Source organism: Emys orbicularis, chromosome 6 (genome assembly GCF_028017835.1).
Source record: "Emys orbicularis isolate rEmyOrb1 chromosome 6, rEmyOrb1.hap1, whole genome shotgun sequence".
Lineage (NCBI taxonomy): Eukaryota > Metazoa > Chordata > Testudines > Emydidae > Emys > Emys orbicularis.
Genome location: NC_088688.1, coordinates 21,506,877 through 21,527,030, shown reverse-complemented (window position 1 = coordinate 21,527,030; position 20,154 = coordinate 21,506,877). Strand labels below are relative to the sequence as shown.

Here is a 20,154-nt window from a genome sequence, read left to right as displayed (position 1 = left end):
GCGTAAACAGAATCAGGCGCATTGTGAGGTTTCAGTGCACTTCTCAGAAGCCGAGATGCAGCAGCAGCAATGAATTCTGGTAACCAAGAGGTTCATGTTGGCAGTGAGATAAGTAGTTTCTAGAATCCTCAACAGATTCAAGTATGTGCTAGCTAGACGTGCTAAGCTCATCAGTTTCACTTTATGTTCAGTGTGTCTTTGAGAAGACCTCATAACTCAAAGCAAAACTTCCACAGTTTGTCTGGATTTGGACCGCAACCAGTTTCATATCTATTCCATCCCTAACTATAAATGAACCTAGGGTCTGGCAAACCCAGCCCACGTTCATGGAAGGCTTTGCAAAGCTTTTGGCAAAATTAGCCCAAGTTTTGAGTTGGAAAACTAAGTGAGTTTTGCCTGGTTTTGAATTTCCATGTGAAATTTCACCTGGAGTCAGCTGAGGAGTTCTGAACGTCACCAGAGTTCAGGGATTTTCAGCTCCAAGGCTTTGGCTTGAGCCAGTCTGTACTAAGAATTTAATGATCCCTCTAAAAAGAAGTTCTTATATTTCCTCTTCTTGTTGTCTGGCAAAAGAGTTGTTTTGGTCTGAATTTTCAAAAGTGCTAACTAACTTTGGATGCCTCTGGCTTTAGGTGCACAAATTGAGAAACCCAAGAAGTGCCTACTGAAGTGCATCAACGCTGATCACAGATAACATTGCCATGGAAGCCACTGGGGGATAAAAGGGCTCAGCACCTTTAAAAATCAGGCCTTCTGTTGTCAAAAAGGCACCATAAAAACAATGCACCCAAAAATTAGTGAACACTTTTTAAAATGTAGGCCTTCATTTTCGGAATGTACAAGGACGGCATTAGCAATTATGCTTTGAAAACTTAATGCAGAAGGGTTTAGATTTGACCCAATAAATGAAACAGAACTTACATCATTTGTAGATCACTGTACAATAGAAGGATCTAATTCCTATCAAAATGTTTCCTACTATCAAACTTGACTCAGCCCTAGTATCTTTTCTACTGACTGTCTGAAACTGCATGTTCCTGGACAAAAAGTCTCTCTCTCTTACACGTTCCCTGACTGAGATCATTAAGGTTTATTGGGTTCGATTTCAGGATCATTCCTATTTTCCTTGTTCATCGTCCTGAGAATAATATCCCTTATGCAACCGTGGAAGAGGAACTGATTGGAGAATTTGTGAAATATTCTGTCCGGGATGGCAAGGAAATAAATTTCATGAGAAAAGACTCAGAAGCTGGTCAGAAGTGTTGCACGTTTCAGCACTGGCTGTATGAGAAAACCAATGGAAATTTGCTCGTTACAGATTTTCAAGGTGAGAGTTCTGATCCTTGTGACAGTATGTGACAGTTCTGCCATGCTATCACCCTGACACCCAATCACTCAGTATCCCAGTGACTGGACAGACTTTCATAGTACGTGTATGGAGTCAGTGGCAGTGAGCCTCCCTGCCTGGGCTGACAGATTTGGGGTGGGGCTTTGTGCTAGCTACAAAATCTGCACTGAAGTTACAACTTGGGCAGCAGCTCAGACTCTGAAGCCTAGGGATGAGGGTAGTGCACTTGAAAGCGCTGTCTACACAGCTATTTTTAGAGTGCTGGCACGAGTCTCGCCAACCCATGTCTGTCGCCCCATGACGGGAATCTCACGGTCACAGGCTGTGTAGATATGCCTTCAGAGCCTCATTCCAGCACAATTCTATTCTTTGCTGTTTTCAACATATTGAACTTGCTGAGCATGGTCATGTAACGCCGACTGACCCCAGTCATCGGCAGCCAGGATCAAACCTGGGAGCTCACTTACCACATGATCCTCTACTGCATGAGCTAAAAGACGCATGTCTCTTAGCCAAGGCGGTAGAAGGCTCATCAACCTCTAGCTGGTCTAGCCGCCATTAGAAAGGGACAGAGTGCCACACCAAGCAGGCATGGGTTACTCTCACTCGCCAACCTTATCACATAAAACTACTTCCCCTGGATGGGAACCAGAGAGATTCCTGTTGAACAGCTCATGTCCAGTGCCCTGGCTGCACACTTGCTAGCACACTTACCGTCTCTCTCTTGAGTAATTTAATTCCTTTTGTGGCTCTAGTATTTAATTCTTGACCTTTTATTCCCACACTCAGAATCTGAATCCTTCCCACGCCATCAGACATCACCTGCGGTACCCACAAGGCTCCGCCATCCATGTCTATCGTGCTGTTTGACAGAATGGTTCTCCTGTTGTGTTTCTATAACTCAGCTCTTTTACAAGGATAGGCTGTTGGCCTATCGCTCAGCCAGTGGGCTGCTTTTTGTCTGGTCCCTACCCTTTTTGTCTGTTGGATAGTCCTAACAGGAGTTAAAACTCCCGCCATCACAGCTCTCAGGGTCATTGGAACATAGAAGCCACCCATGGCATCAAGCATAGTCTCCTGTAAAGGACAGTATTATTACTAGGCATTATAACCCAGACTAGGAGTTGCAGGTGCTCCAGACCTCTGAATACCAGGCCACGTGTTTAGGTGTCTAAATATGGATTTAAATGCCAGTCTTCAGGCACCAAAGTTGGAACATTTTGTCTTGAGCCTTTATTTCAGAAACACAACGTAAGCAGTGTGACCCAGTGTGCCTGGGGCAGCCCTCACTTAAAATGCCAACGTCAGGGCAGGCTGCAAAAGGGAGAGCAGATACTCCCAAAACTGGTGGTTAACACTGAAGTTAAACTCACCAACCAGTCACAACTGTGCTTCTGATCCCCCACACTGGTTATCAAGAAGCTGAAAAAAGAAATCACACAGCCCCCTTTATTACATTCCAGTTCTCTGGCTCCCAATCAGCTCATAGGTCCAGTACAGTGAGAAGTTATTTAAAAACTTTGCTCACTATACAAAATGTTCTTCTGACCCCAAAAGGCCAGCCACATTACCAGTTCAATATTAGTTTGGATCTTACCCAAAATACCACACTGCCAGCCAATCCTTTAGCAGCTAAAACTAAAGGTTTAGTATAAAAAGGAAGAAAGAACAAGAAGAGAGTTGTTAAATGATAAAGCACCCAGATACATACAAAGACCTCAGCGTCCATATATCAGGTTCTTAGCAGTACTGGTGAGTTTGCCGGCTTGAAAGTCCCTCTGGAATACATCCACAGCATGGATGGGTCATTCAGTCCTTTGTTCAGAGCTTCAGTTTGTAGAAAAGCTACTCCAGAGGTAAGAAGCAGGAATGAAGACAAATGGAGATGATGCAGCAGCTGCCTTTTACATTCTTTTACCATGCAGCTTGTACTTCCTTTGTACCAAACACAAGCTTCACAGCACAATGGTATGGAAAAGCCTTAGAGTTCTAGGCATGCCCCTACATGCTGTGCGGACTCATCAGGTGTATTCTCTGGTTCCTTTCAATGGGTTCATTGTACAGTTGGTGACCCTTGATGGGCCATTGAACAGGCTAGGCAGTGCTGGTGGCAATCTGTCTGGGGGTGTCACCCAGATGCACAGCACAAGTTTGGAAATACAGATATACCCGACATAGCTATAACTCACAATAGAAAGGTGATACAAACATATAAATAAGATTATCATACTTGGCAAATCATAATGTTTTCACAGATACCTTACACGGCATATCTAGCACGATTCATTGCAATTTTATAACATTACTATTAATAATAATAATAATATAAAGTGTGTCACAATTCCATAGAGCATCACATGTGGCATGTCACTAACAGCTCAAAGGCGTTAGCTGCCTTAGGTCATGTCTACATGAGCGAGCTTACAGCAGCACAGCCGTACCGATGCAGCTGTAAGATCGCTCATGTAGCCGCTCTGCGCTGATGGGAGAGAGCTCTCCTGTCGACATAATAAAATCACTTCAATGAGTGGCGGTAGCTATGTCGGCGGGAGAACCTCTCCTGCCAACATAATGCTGTGCACATGAGTACTTATGCCAGGGAAGCTTATGTCTCTCAGGAGGGTATTTTTTTCATACCCTTGAGCGACATAAATTTTGCTGGCATAAGTGGTAGTCTCGACACGGCCTTAGAGCCTGACCCATGCCCACTGAAGTCAAAAGGAGCTTTGTAATGGTTGTAAGAGAAGGAATTTAGGGCATGAGAAACCCTTTGAGCACACAGAACCCATCCATTCAGTTGGCTGTACATTATCTAACAGCAGGAGGACAAAAGGGGCAATCTGTCCCATACAGATATTAATGATGGTATTAGAAACCATGGGTTGAAATAGCATGAAGCCTATTGCACCACTTAAACATTAATATAGGGATAAAAGTCAGATTTAAATGGTGTAGTCTTTGTGCCGGTCATCTACATGAGGAGGAATTTCACCTTCAATAATTTGTCCTAGGCTGCAGTCTGAGGGCCATTTTCAGCTCTCAGTTACGCTGATGTTGGTGGGACTGACAGAGTGTAACACACAGCAGGATCTGACGCCCCAAAACAGCCTATGTTTTGACAAGTGAGTTCTGAATGGCCCCATGATGTGTTTCGATGGCTGTGCTCTCAACAAGCTAAAATAGTTTCCTAGTTGGAGCTTTAAGTTGGGTCTCTTGGAAGGGAGCTTGTTCTCTGCAAGGCCAGCTCCAGCTTTTTTTGCCTCCCCAAGCGGCGAAGCAAAAAAAAAAAAAAAAAAGATAAAGCCGATCTTCGGCGGCAGCTCAATCATGCCGCTCCATTCTTCGGCGGCAATTTGGCAACAAGTCCTTTGCTCCCTCTCTTCCTCTTTGGCGGCACTTCGGCGGCAGCTCAAAGAGAAAGAGAGGGACTGAGGGACCCGCTGCCGAATTGCCGCCAAAGACCTGGATGTGCCGCCCCTTTCCATTGGCCGCCCCAAACACCTGCTTCCTTCGCTGGTGCCTGGAGCTGGCCCTGGTTCTCTGGAACCCTAGGCAGCACTTCTCCTCACTCCACCAACTGTTTGGCTTGTGTTATACTCTCTCCAGCCCGTTCTGGACATCTGGTACTCTCATCTGAGTCTAACTCTGTCATTCCTGACTTGCTCCCTCTGCTGTGCTAAGCATGCTGCCCTTGCAATGCTCCTGGTCCTTTCTGGCCTTGGTAGTGAGAGACTGGAATCAGGAATCACACCTGAACCTCTTATGCAAACCAGGAAATCACATGGCTCCAGCTTCCAATGAATTTGTTTGTACAATGCCTCGCACAATGGGGCCCTGGTTCATGACTCCTACGCTCTACTGAAGTACAAGTAAAGAACAACATCGTTCACGGGAATTAGCTAATTAGATGATACCCTGTCAGTATAAAAATATCTGTAAATTACTGTTATCAAAAACTTATTGTAACAGGCTTTTTTGCCTGAAATAACAATTCGAACTAGCATTATGCCAGAGGAACCGCAGTCGAATTATTAAATAGGGACATTGGATTTTCTAAAGTATATTCTTTTTTAGTCTAATTGAAGCATTGAGACCCACCTGGTAATTAAAAAAAAATCAATACTAATTACAAGTGCCTTTGGCAAAGTGACTGGAGAACAATACAAATATGGGGTTAGAACAATTAAAATAATACACGGCCTTTTGATATGGCATCTCACATGGGAGATAATAAAAGCTGTGCAGGGAGGTTTCTGATATTTTCTTTTCTACTCTCTAACGCTCTGGTGCTGTGTTGGCTTTCTGTGTGTGATCCACACTCACAGGAAAGAAATGAATTAGCTGCTTGCTGTGGCAAGTGCTTTAAAAAGGTTCATTGGCATCCAATCTGGGGTAGGGGAGGTTTTCACATGGTTTGTGTCTCTGTAAATAACCACTTTGGAAAGAAAAAAAAAGTCTCACGCTCTTACTAAGAGATTTCATTTTACTACAAATGCACCTTAGTAAATCAGAACATTCAATACAAGGCTGACTAATGCCTGCTTTTCACCCCACCACTCTGGGATTTATGAACTGCTTTGTGAAATAAAAGACTCTAAAAACAGCACCCTGTGCCAGCACTTTGCCTTGCATTTAAACATCTAACATCTGTCTTTAAAACCAGTGGAAAAATTCACACCCAGGCTCCTGATCACGTCTGAAGGAATGACCTCCTTATATCTAGAGAACGCTGCCATGACACCATTATGCACCTCACTCACCCGCATTGTGCAAATATTTGGCCTTTAAAGAAGTAGTCTGTGTGTTCACTAAGTTGTTGAGGGAATAAATAGAGCAACAGTCCTGGCTGGGGTTCTGCAAGGAAAGGTGGAATCTTTCCACCCCCTACCCTTTCAAATTAGAAGGCTGAAAAAAAACCCAAAACAAATGCAAATGAATTAACCGGGAAAAGCCTATAGGGCAAACTCCTCCTGGCCTGATGAGTATGAGGCATGCTAGAGTCAGGAAGCAGAGCAGCTGAGTTAGCATCTGAGCCTGGGAGCTATACGCTCTATTGATTCTTACCTGCTGCTCCAAACAAGGAGCACCGTGTATCTGCTGCTGACAGCAGAATCCTCACAAAGGGGGACCACTGGGACCCTGTCCATGCTCCAAAACTGCTGACCACATCCCCTTGGAATGGCTTGGCTGTGAATGTTGCAAGGCACATTAGCTTGGTTTCCTGCGGTGCACTCGCGGAAGTGCTAGATCTGTATCCTACCCTATACCTGCACACCTGCTCTGAGGGAGAAGGAGACTCCCTGCATCATCATCTCTCCACAGCTCAAGCGCACAACACAGGGCAGGGCTTTGCCCACCATGGCTAGTAAAACAAAAGTGGGGGTAAAAGTGGTAAGCGCTTTTTGGAAACACTGAGTGAAGAGTTTAATTTAGTACCTATTGGTCACCCAAAAAACTAAACAGAGAGCAAAGATTGTTGGGCCATGATGATGATATGCAAAGTGGGTTCCCCATTGGAATACACTGTAGCCCACCCCACCCCCACTTGCAAACATCCAAATCCCAAAACTTAGGAACAATAAATGACCCTTATGCATCTCTTTGCAGATGTAAATGTTCTGATGCTGGATTTAGATGTCCCTTTAAGATGCCACAGTTAAAGTGAGGCTCTCAGTTACCCTCCAGCATAGGAAACATTCCCGAGCCTTAGAGCTCCATTTATCACCTTGTTTGTGAATCACTGGAATGCTACTGACTGCTGCTAGTGTTGTGAACCGCACAGACCAAAAACCCTACGTTTGCGGGGAGAATGTTAAAATATTGTCACTACACAGAGATAACTGAAACAAACTATAATCAATAAAGAATACCTCGCTGCATCTATAAGGCTATAAATCTGAAGACACTCCTAGAAAGTCTGGTATAATGCAAGCTCCCTGTTTTGTTTTTTTGTAGGTGTAGGAATGAAGTTAACCGACGTTGGCATAGCAACATTGGCCAAAGGGTGAGTGAAAGACATATTTCTCAATGGAATATATTTGCATTGTGCTTCAAACTCCTCACAGTGTAAACCTGATGGGGGTTGGTGCATTGGATGTTTATTTCTCACCATAACTTTAGGGGGAAAAACAATCCCAATGGAATTTGTCTTAACCTCCTCACGTTCATAAAATATTAATGGGAACCTTCCTATCAAGAAAACACATTTGTTTTCCTCTTTGAAGGAAAGCGAACGTACTGGAGGTTTTGCTTTACAGAATTTCTTCATAAACACTTTATCTTGGAACAAATAAGATGTCATTGGTATTCCTCGTAAAATAACAAATAATAATCAAGATTTTCTTTTCTATTTGTTTTTTTTTATCTCCAATGCAATACAAATCAATAGAATGGTCGATATTTAATACTTCAGTTCCTATCTTACCCACAATGCAAAATTATTTGAAAAATCAGGGAGACGTGATGATTCAGAGGATGGGTAATGGGATATAGGCCTACATTTTCAAAAGTGATTTTGTGTACCCATCTTGAGATACTTTATAAGGGCTTGATTTTCAGAAGTGCTGAAGAATCGCCTTCTGAAGATCAGGCCCCTTAAGGCACCTCAGTTTGAGCACCGAAAAAATGAGGCATCCAAAAATCACTTGTTCTTTTTGAAGTGTTTGGCAGCCCCAGCCTAGGTTGCTTGTTCAAGGCCAGCCCAGCCCATAAGTAACCATTACTATCTGATGGCTACTGAATAACAGTTATGAAACACGCAATGTCCCTGGAATGGGATGCATCCATACCACAACTCGCACTTGTTGGCAGAGGCCACGGATTGATGGATACTGCAACAAGGTGGTCTGCCCTTTAAGTGCCAGGGGTCTGGGGCCAGCCAGCCCTGTTCAGTGATCAGACCCAGCTGGGAAGGGAGCAAGTGATTGTGAAAGTCAGCAAGTGGCTCAGCTGAGAGGAGCTGCAGGTGAGAGATGGGATCCTGCAGTAGACCTTGATGCAGCGGGAATGAAGAAAAGGGCACGTTCTCCTTTCAGCACTGAAAGGGGCCAGGGAGAAGCCTCTGGGGGACAGAAGTTTTATCAGGGACTGTCCCGATATTTCCTTGTTTGTCCCGCGTCCCGACCGATGTGCGGTCGGGACACTGGACAAACAAGGAAATGCTCCGGAGCCCGGAAGTGCTCACACCCTCCCCCCGCCCCAACTCCGCCCCCTCCCCCCCTATTGGCTCCCTCCCCGAATCCCCGCCTCTTCCCCAGGCTCACCATTCCTCCTCCCTCCGCAAGCTCTGGAGGGAGGCCCGGGAGACGCAGGGGAAGCGCGGGGCCGGGGTGAGTGAGAGTCCGGCCTGGCCCCAGTGCAGGCAGGACTCAGTCGGGCGGTAGGGAGAGGAGGGGGGCGGCCCGCGGGGCCAGACGACGGCTGTTCTCCCCCCCCGGGCAGCGGGACTCGGGAGCAGCCGCTGCTGCAGCTCCCACTGCCGCAGGGGGAGGAAGCGGACGATGGCCAAGCTCGGCAGCTGCGGCTGCGGCTCTGACGCCCGGGCCCGAACCCCACTGCCCGGGGGGGGGGAGAACAGCCGCCGCCTGGCCCTGCGGGCCGCCCCCCTATTCTCCCTACCGCTCGACTGAGTCCTGCCTGCTCGGGGCCAGGCCGGACTCTCACTCACCCTGGCCCCGCGCTTCCCCTGCGTCTCCCGGGCCTCCCTCCAGCGCTTGTGGAGGAAGGGTGTTTTTTTGTTTTTTTTTGCCCTGCCCCCTCCCGCCACGCCGCCCCCCCACCCCACCCCCCGCGTCCCGATATTTGACTTGGGTGATCTGGTCACCCTAGACAGAAGAACTTCCTTCTGTTTTGACATTTTTCCTAAGTTTCACGTTGAAGAATAAAATGGTTTGCTGGAAGAGATTTGAGCATGGCAGAGAATCCTGGGCTGGGCAGAAAGGTCAGGAGCCTACAGATACTGTCATTATTAGTTATGTGATACTAAAACTAAACATCCCTCCCACTTCTGGAAAACGGTGGCACCTTGTCTTATATATAAATACCCCTCTCTCACATTTCAGACTCTGTGTGTTAGTTATTCCTCCCACGACACATTCAGATGCCTCTTGTTTTCTCAGGGTTGACTGTGCTTTTGTGAGCCATGCAAGGCAGGTGAGGGAGGGAGAATGTCCAATGCAGCTATATCTAGGCTAGTAACTTGATGCACAAAGGAAACGCATTTAAGGATTTGCTGACGTTTATTTGATTGCAAAGCAGCCCTCCTCTCCCCCCGCCCGCCCGCCTTCTCAAAGACAAAAACCTCTTGGAGGTGTCAAACACTGTACAAGGCATTTAAAAGCAACCTGTCTCCAAGTGGCTCTGCAATTATTTTAGACCTTCTTAAGAGACAAATATATAGAATCCCACCGCAGAAATAAAAAGTTTAGCCCATTTATGTTATAATTGTTTTCCACTTCTCCCAAAGTACTACTGATTTTTAATCTGTAGAGTCATTCATTAAACTTACTGGGTATGCTATAAGATAACAGCTAAAAATACAGGCCCCTTTAATCCCTCTGTGAGGATAACCCATGTCAGGGAGTGGGAACTCTGGGTGAAATATTGGCCCCATGAATACAGTGGGAGTTTTGCCATTGATTTCAATAAGACCAGGATTTCACCCACTGAGTTTTTATGAAGTCTTCTAGAAGGCATGGAGCAAGTTTGCTCCCTTGGGACTGTAAGTGGTCGCTCTTACCACCCTAGTACCCCTTGATGTGAAGTCATGATGTTGCAGGGGACTTCACCTCTAGTGCCTCCTAGTGCCCACTTCCTTAGCCCCACAATGGTCTCTTTCAAAGTATTTTGAATTCAGTCCCTTTCCAGGGTAACAAAAGTTCCAATTGTAAATCTCAATAAAGGGGTCTCTTCCAGCCTCATTTCCTCAGACCCTTCCCATGCTCTTCCTCTCTCCTGGGACTCCTCCCCAGATTGAGTTCACAGCTCTGTTTAAGTAGTCCTCTCTCTGCTCCCTGGCATCTGAGGTGAGTCTCCATCAGCCTCAGCTGGGGATAGCTGTCTGGTCACAGGCAAGGCTAAGCCTGGGTTGCCTTAAGGGGCAGCCAGCTTGCGACAGTGGCTTAGGAGCATTCCAGAGTTGCAGAACCTTGCCTTCTGTCCTCTCTAGATTATATCATGGAGCACAGAAACTAGGGTGACCAGATGTCCCGATTTTATAGGAACAGTCCTGATTTTTGGGTCATTTACTTATATAGGCTCCTATTACCCCCAACCCCTGTCCTGATTTTTCACATTTGCTGTCTGGTCACCCTAACAGAAGCAGTCGTACCAGGTCAGACCCATGGTCCATCGAATCCAGTATCCCATCTCAGACATTGGCAGATACCAGATGCTTCACAAGAAAGTGTAAAAGCCACATAATGGACAACATAGGCAACTATCCCAGACAGTTAGTTGCTGACTCCTCTCCGGAAGCCAGGGTGCCGTTATCCCTCATACACATTTACACTAGCAAATATGTCTGAGTGATATTATTATTAATATTATTCACATAAATGTCTAACCTTTATTTAAGCCCTGCTACGCCCTTTAAAACCTGCTAAGACCAGACAGCAAATATCTTGCAGAAGTGAGTTCCACAGATTAACCATACATGGGGAAATCACAAATTTCCTTTTATCAGTTTTTAAATGTCATTCATCTGCTGAGATGTTTAGCAATTCCAACCCTACCAACAATAACTGCTGTGAAATTTTGCACCAGAAAGAGAGAGAGAAAGAGAGAACACCACTCTTTCCAATATTATTTTAACAAGCCTGTTGTTTCCTCAACTAATGCATACTATTCTTTTCTCTAACTTCGTTGTATGTGATGTCACAGTTCTGTTCCCTTGCATCTTTCTTGGGTAGATGGTTGTGACAACCACTTTACGTTATATTCTTCCTTAAGAAATCTGTATAAAATATAGAACTGATCACAGCAATAGGTACAAAGAGAAATATCTTTATTGCCTATGTGGTTCTCTATATGCCAGAGACACAGAAAAAAACAATGCTTTCCCCCCACCCTCCTTTGTACTATCCTAGCATATTCTAGGAAAACCCTTCACATTTCTAGCTTGGCACTTTTTCAAAATTTACATTGATTTTTTTTTCATTGGCTCCAGAGTGAAATCATTTGAATTAGTCTCTCATCATCCATCTAGAAAATAAAGAAATCATACAAGTTTTAATTATGTTACGCTGTGCTCTGGAACCTGATGATTTATAGGAAGGCTTTAATTAATGTTATTATACAGCATACTATGGGAAATTATGCTGATGAAAACCCATCTGAGACAAAGAGACAGGAAGATGAGGTGAGACAAAGAATGTACAGTGAAATCTGAACTAAGGATCACCCCAAATAGACACTCTTTGTCTTAAGCAATTTAAATTTCTAGTGTCCTTTTGTTTGACTCATGTTATTTCTACAAGGCAACAGATTTTTTGCTGGTCCTGTATTTTCCCCACATTAAGAACAGGAGTACTTGTGGCACCTTAGAGACTAACAAATTTATTAGAGCATAAGCTTTCGTGGGCTACAACCCACTTCTTCGGATGCATATGCATATGCTCTATGCTCTAATAAATTTGTTAGTCTCTAAGGTGCCACAAGTACTCCTGTTCTTTTTGCGGATACAGACTAACACGGCTGCTACTCTGAAACCTTTCCCCACATTGTTCATCATTTACCCAGGAGGATGCCTCTGAGTTAATTTTTCCCAGATTGATTTTAAAACATGTTGGGATGTACAGGGGAAAACAAATAGGTAGAATTCATCCACATCACAGCTTAGTGCTAATGGCAATATGATGTAAACAAACAAGTGAGATAGTAAACCCAGTATGTCTGTGAGAGCATACACAGTCATACAAGGTTATAATTCTGATAATGATTCTAATATTTTTGACTCTGTAAGACAGAGATGAAATGAAACTAATGTATCAGTGTGATAGCCGACGCAAATTCTGTTATAGACTCTAACCTGCCTTTGCAGGGGAGATGAACTCATTGATCGCATAGGTGTCATATCGAATTCCTTTGAGCCTATATTGAACTTTGGGAAATTTTACCAGAATCATGGCTGAATGGAGACTATTCATAGAGTTTCTGTTCAATTCAGCAAGTAAATAAAAAGCTAAATTCACTCTGACAACACTATGACTAAGATTAGCAAAAAATAAAATAAAACCTACACTGTACTGCTTACATCATTAAGTTGAAAAATACTATCATGTCATGCTGTAAACTGTTATTGATGAATTTAGAAAAGCTGATAGGGCAAACGTCAGGAATTATTTATGTTCATTTAATTTTCCCTAGTATTACTTTTAAAACAAGTGTACAATACATCTAGCAAGAGACAGCCCAGATTAATATTCTGCATCACATTTCTAGCATTGCCCAGTGCCATTAATCGTTTTATAAGCCAGAGATTCCAAGCAGTTAGAGTCTGAACCACAATGAATTGCACTGTCCAGAATTTATTTATTTGTCTGCTCTCCTCTCTATCTCCCCCGCTTTGGTAGTGGTTATGAAGAGACTAGATGCTTACAACATTTAAACACATTTCTGATTAGTAATTGCTTTGCATACCTCTCATGCCTGTTTTATCAGTGGAGTAAAAAGGCACAAAAGCACAAATGTATTAGTTGAAGTGTAATAGAAATGGCCGCGATAACTTGTCTACCACTAGAGGGCAAAGTTTTCCTGGAAATAAAAAAACCAAACCTTGAAAACATTTATCATTTTAACTATTGGGAAGCACCAAAGTCAGCAACTTAACTCTTGTAAATATGATATTGGCTCAATTCTTTCTTAGATTTAAACAAAAAAAGTAAAATACAATTATCTGATTTCTAGCAGCTTCATGACTTCTAACCAAAATTTTAGATTAGATGTTAAGTTCCAAGGAGTAGCCATGGTTTGTAAAAAACACGAAGGAAATGAGATCACGATATGCTTTTGTACACCCATAGCCATGAGGATTAAAAAAGGCTTCGGCTGCCAAATGTAGAATCTAAAATTTCCTCCATGTTTTTGAGCATGGAGAGCTCTGGGGTAGCCTATTGTGGAGAGAGAAGGCACCGCAAAGTTTGAATCTGGATCCAAATGCTAACTCCTCTAGATTTCAGGAGTTTTGGTTTGGGCTTCTCCCTAAACATGAGGGGATTTTGTCATAAACTGCATTCATCAGTGATCTAGCTAGTTAATTAATAACACATGGCATGTTAAACAACAGATTAAACATTCTTTCAGGAGCTTGGAAAGGTCATTCAGATCTCTTGAACGCAATACATATGAAAGCAACATAAGGACATTTCCAATTTAGAAGCCATTCGCTGACACAGACCTCCTCCCCCATTACATGTACCCACAAGCTATAATAGCAGCAGAATGTTTGAATTAGCCTCACTAGTCCTGCCAAGCTGCAGCTAGACTATAGTCATTATTAAGACTTTGCAGAACGAATGATACATTTAGATGTGTAAGTGATGGAAGGCTCTATAGAAACACTGAGGATCTGGATTTTTGAATACCCCAAAGGCTGGGGGTGCTCAAATGCAAGGATTTAATTCTCACAGGCTGTGGTGATGGGTGTGGTATAAAGGGATAAATAGGTAGCTTTCGATGACCCATTGTAAAGACAGGGGCCATTTACAGAATTCAGATCCAGCCCAAGATTTTGAAGCCTCTCAACCTCCAAAATGTGGTGGGGTTTGGATCAGAGGGGCAGGGTTGATTTCGTCCCATCTCTAGTTACAAGAGCAAACAAAAGCCAATTGTGATAGAAAAAGGGAAATGGGTGTGATTTGATTTGTGAATAAAGCTGGTGGAATAGTATTAATCAACTTTTTAAACTCTACAAAATATTGGCCTCGTTTTTCATTAAAGGCCTAGTCCCATTTGCTGTGAATGTATTCAGTATGTGCTGAATATTTCAGCTGAATAACTCTGAGACTGTGGCTTGTTTGTGAAGTTTTCACAAATTGTTCACTTCAAGCATCTGCTATTCATGGCATGAAACTGATCATATTCTATTGTTTTTGGTCCCTGATTGGATGATCTGCTCTTTAAAAGGAGCATAGTGAGTGACAGAAACAAAATACGAATAGGAAAATAGTCTGAATTCATTAAACTGGATTTTCTTTTGAACTCATTCTCCCATTAGCCAGAGACTAATTAACTATAGCCAACCTTCACAAAACTGGACACTCATCTGCAGTCCCTGGGTTTCTGGGTGCCCAATTTGAGACATGTTGGGCGTAATTTTAATGAGTGCTGAGCATCCAGAACTCCAGTTGAACTCAGTGGACGCTCTGAGTGCTCAGTACCTAGGGAAATCAGGCCCAAAAGTCTCAGGTTGGGCCCCCAACGTTTGAGTAACCCAGAATCAATCATCACTGATGAAAATTTGGGCCTAAACTAATGGACTAAAGAAACAAATCATTTCATGGTTGTTTCCTTCCAATATGTCCTCTGAGACCAATGGCTAATGGACGTGTATACTGATCCTACAGAGACATTACTGACATAAGAGTTAATAATTTATCCCCACAGACTGGATAATTTTTCTATTTTCATGAGAAAAGACGATAGATTTTTAAACTCAACCTTTTCATGACAAAATGATCTCCAACTGTTAAACTGTTGGTCTCAGTACTATTATAGAAAAGTGCATAAACTTCTTGCAAAGGAAGAGTGTAGGAAAGAGCATGTGAAAAATTCCCACCAGCAGGAACATAATTTCCATGAATGTGGCTTCCTGGAAAAAGGAAATCGTTTCCCTCTCTCAGTTGAAAAATAGGCAGTGTCTGCCAGGAGGAAAACCCACCACATTCATGCCTCCGAAATTGGTCATTTTGCACACATCTACAAGAGCAATCACAAAGAAAAGCAACTATCATTCATTGCAGTGAAAGCTGTCAGATCACTAATGGCCCTGGAGATTCCTAAGCATTTAGATTTCTTCCTGCTTAATAGAAGAGAAATGTGGCCTCTCTTTCAGTCCTGCAGCGGAAACAAGATATTTTAAATATTAAAGCAAGCAGATGCTCTCCAAAGGCTCTCTACATCACAGAGGCTCTTTATCCACTCAGACTCTGGCACCTGAATCTCTGACATGTACAGTCCTGCACCATGCAGGAGAGTAATTGAGAACCACTATAGAGTGAAGGGGTTTTAACTAGAACTCATTGAATTATTTGTTGTTGACTAATAGTCGCTGTGAATTTGTCCTTTATTTCCGCAAATACCCAGGGCTTGGTTGAATATTCATGATTAAACCCCTGTTGGAAGGGGGACTAAGGCTGGCCTTCAGACACAAACAAAACACAACAAAAGGAGAAACAAAACACTGTCTCTTTGAGGCACACCCTTTCTGATGAGGCACTGCTCTGCCCCGGCCAATTTCCACAGTCAAGCCCAAGGCTATCCTCAGCTTGATCCAAAGGAGAAGCTCTTGTCAATGTCAGGTAGGCTTGCTTGTGAAAAGAACCATCCTCTGATGTGACTGAAGCAGAGTCTTCATGCTTCTAGAGTGGGGCTTGGTCTGGGAGGGTCCTGGCTCTATTCTCTCCCCCCAGGAGCAGGAGAACATTTCATCACAGAGCCCCAAGCTATTTTGCCTTTCTGTTTATAATCTGCCATAGGGCTAGATTGTGAGTGCAAGCTGCACAGCCAGGGAGTATAAAGGAGTGGGGGCACCAGGTGTAAGCTACCCTAAACCTGAGTCAGGGTGTAGGGGGAGAGCACAGACTCTGTGCCTGATAATCACGCTGGGAGCCAGCAAAGGGACAAGGAAAGCCAGGGCTCCACACACACATCAGCCAACAGGGCTGGCTGGCAGTGGTGAGGGCGGGGTGAAGTACATGTGATGTTCATCACCTTGATCTGGATTGAACTAGAGGCCTCCAAACCTAGAACCATGAGTCTCTACAGCATGAGCTGAAGCTGCAGCTAAGAACTGAAATAGACTCACGTCCTCTTTGGATTGGGTGCAGATACATTCAGACCAGTGGGTTATATATGCTGGCAGGGCCGGCTCTAGGATTTTTGCCGCCCAAAGCAAAAACAATTTTGGCCGCCCCCTCCCCCCGTTTTTTAATTACCCCACCCCCGGCCCCGCCTCAACTCTGCCCCTTCCCCAAATCCCCAGCCCTGCCTCCTCCCCCCAGGCTCTCAAGCCTAGGAGGGAGGGAGGGGGAGAAGCGGCGCCTGCGCCGCGGCCGCTCGGGATCTCCCCCTCCCTCCCAGGTTTGAGAGCCTGGGAGGGAGGGGGAGACGCCGAGTGGCCGCGGCGCGGGCGCCGCTTCTCCCCCTCCCTCCCAGGCTCTCAAGGCTGGGAGGGCGGGGGAGCAGCGGCGCGCGAAACGGAGGCGCGTCAGCAGCGGAGGTGAGCTAGGGCGGCCGGGGCACATTTTTAGGGGCGGCATTCTGGCGCCAGCCATGCCGCCCCTAAAAATGTGCCGCCCCAAGCACCAGCTTGTTTTGCTGGTGCCTAGAGCCGGCCCTGTATGCTGGATCAGTTCACGGGCAAATGCAACATACTCCCTAGTATGCAAACAGGCATCGTGGAGCAATTGTAACTCAGAGGGCGAGTCTGAGTTGCATTTCCTTTAGGGAGCTCCTCCTGGAGCAGCACAGCTATATGCCACTGCCTACTCAGGGCTGGGAATAAACTCTTCCTCTTGGCCCTAAATGAGTCAAGCGGGAGACTTCTCTACTTCCACCAGACAAGCATCTCTAGAGCAGGGCAGCTCCACCACCTGATTCACTTGTCAGGCAGATAAATCCTCCCCTAGCTGACTTGGCATGGGTATGTTCACACCACACATAAGAGCAACCACAGTGTAGTGCTTTTATTCACTACAATTCCCGCAAAAGATTTTTTTTTTTTTTTAAATATTCAACCAGCTCCAACTTTAAGGAAGGGGATGAAATTGTAAGGTCACCACAAGAAGACAAAAATGGCCCAAAATATCAAAAATGAAAAGGCTGAATTCAGGACTTCCCTCTCCTATTGAAGCTGATCTCCATAAAGGACACCAATAATTTCCCTTACAAGATAATCAGGGTTTGTTGTCTTCTTTCCACATACGTTCAAGGCTGCAATGATTTGTTTAAAATCATTTAAGACAAGATTGTGTGTGTGGCTGTGATTAAACAAAGCAACAAAGTCTATAGCTATATATGTGTGTGTGTCTGTAAGGAAGCAATGGAGCCTGCAATATGAAGTGCGGGTATGCAGAAAAGCATGACTTACTTTTTGGGTATGTTTGAGAAACCGCAGGATTTGTGTGATCCATCAAAGAGTTTTTTTCCACCCTACCGTGGAACTGTGTGTTCCATCATGATCTGACACATGGGAGTTCCCGGGTGGCCTTTTCATCTCATGTGAGATTACTGATGCTAGGAAAGCAGCTAGCCTGACATTTCAACCTCCCTATTCTATCACCTTAAAGGAACAATAGAGATGCAAAATGAAGCTGTTAGAGGTAAACAGAGAAAGATACTGTCATGCTGCCTTAAAAAATAGTTTTTGGTTTCTGTGCCACCTGCTTATCTCCTTTGGTGAATTTTATTCTACAAAGCATGTTAGAACCGACAGGCCCATCCGTCATATGGCGATTGGGCTTTTCTTCTTGGAGCAGACAGCATCTTTATTAGCACTAGGCAGGCTGCCTGGGAGAGAAATGAAATGCCCAGAACGTATTAGGACTGTATATTAGATTGCAGCTCAGATATTTTCATTTTGATGCTACCAGATAAACTGGTTCACGCACAGATCCCAACAGGACAAAGATCACACTCCTGCTATGATTACAAACAAAACAAAACGACTGTCCCTGCCCCCCGGAGCTTACACTCTAAGCCAAGCAACAACCGATGGATACAAAGAGATGGAGAGAGCACAAGGGAACGAGACAACATTGGGCAGCTTGACAGGCTGTGTCCCCTGCACACTAGCTCTGTGTGTGAGCAGCAGGGACACTCCTTCAGAGTAATAATGATCACACTTACCCACTTCTGTAGCCTTCTTCTATCTGAGGTGCCCCAAGCACTTTATAAAGATTATACTGTGGAATTTTTCTTTGTTTATAAACGTATCTAAGAAGTTGTTAACTGACAATTGTATTAGCCACACATTGAAATTATAGCTGGAAGAGGAATAGTTGGAACACAGGGCTGAGAGCCAGCCTCCTGAGCCCTGTTTTCTGCTCTGCAGCTGACTCACTGATTGGCCTTGGGCGAGTCATTTAATCTCTCTGTGCCTCATTTTACCATCTATAAAATTGGGATAATACATCTCTCCTTCAAAGAGGCTTATTAAATGTTGTAGTGTTACTTATGAATCCAAAGTCATACGGTAGACCTGGCTTGAAAAACAAATGTTGAAATCCCCTTTTTGTTCTTCTTCACTGCTGCAGATACAAAGGGTTTAAAGGCAACTGCGCCATTTCCTTCATTGATCAGTTTAAAGCCCTCCACCAGTGCAATAAGTACTGTGAGATGTTGGGGTTGAAATCCCTCCCAGGCAGTCATCAAAAACAAAGGAAACCAACAGCCATGAAAAGCAAAGTCCCTCCAAGCTCACCGAATGTACAGAAAAGAGTGGCCAGCACACAGGCAACCAAGACAACATAGACCTCCTGTCTTCAAAGCATCCAGTAACATTGCACAAGCTCCTCTCTAGAAATGCACAGGTACCGAAGGACATGACTGCGGAGTTAGACTGAGCCTTCTGCATTATACCACCATTTTGAAGCTGTTCTTTGATAACAGCAACCAGGAAACCAGCTGCATCTGTGGCCTAGCAGGCTGCAATTCAAAAGCAATGGAAAGTTTTCAAAGCCAAACAAAGCTATCTGCCTCGATTAACTTTCAAGTATTTTTACATCCGTCACGTCAGTGTATATTTGTGTATTTGCACACTCTGTGTCTTGGTCTTTGTGCAGGAAATGGGTCACTGGAGCATTTCTGTCCTCCATTCAGCAACTCCCAGATCTCTACGCCAGCGATACTGTGGCATTCAGCAGCTATGTAAAAATAAAACTACTTAAGCCACCACTTAATAAAGGTTTTGGACTAGAGCTCGATACTGGCACTGGGGTCAAGGATGTATGAGAATAATTGCTTTATTTCCTAACTCTTTGCACAATTTTAATCCTTACTATACTCCTATTCCTTGTACTTTTGCCAATTAAATTCCTTTTAAAACAAGCATAAGCCACATGGGTATTTGGATCATTATACACACCTGTTCTCTGAACAAGCTCAGGGATTTAGCTGCCAACTATGTAGCTTTCCTCGTAAAGTTCGGTCACCCAGTTGGAAAAATCCTAAAACTGAGCATCACCTGGGAGTTTCTTATCCACAGAATTTGTTTTCTCCCTGAGGCCCTGATCCTGCAATTGGACCCATCTTGCTCCCACCCAGATCCTGCTGCAAGATTGGGGCCTGAGGGCCCAAGCTGCAGGGTGCTGAACACAACTCATACTGAAGTCATTGGGAGTTAAGGATATTCAGCACCTTGCAGGACTGAGACCTAATTGACAACGTGTGATGCAGTGCACACCCCACACAAGGCCTGGAGGGGTTAAAGAGCTAGGCCAGCCAATTAACTGCCCAGGCTGCACCTGAAGGAGACAGGGAGCAGGAAATGGGCTCAGCTGGGCAGGAAGAGGAGGGGCCTGTATAAAGCCCAGGAGCAGTGAGCAGCAAGAGGCTGCAAGGAAGTAGTCTGCAGTCACTCCCTGGGAGAA

The 20,154-nt window shown here is 44.5% G+C and overlaps 1 protein-coding gene across 1 annotated transcript in view; it reads left to right on the top strand.

Annotated features, from left to right (window-relative positions):
• The window catches only part of ALPK2 (alpha kinase 2), a 69,899-nt gene extending 50,863 nt beyond the window's left edge, over window positions 1–19,036 (top strand). The window contains exons 9-11 of the mRNA XM_065407008.1: window positions 1,110–1,327; window positions 7,304–7,352; window positions 18,820–19,036. Of these exons, the coding sequence (XP_065263080.1) occupies window positions 1,110–1,327; window positions 7,304–7,352; window positions 18,820–19,036 (484 nt within the window). The remainder of the gene's footprint in view (window positions 1–1,109; window positions 1,328–7,303; window positions 7,353–18,819) is intronic.
• The last annotated feature ends 1,118 nt before the right edge of the window (window positions 19,037–20,154 follow it).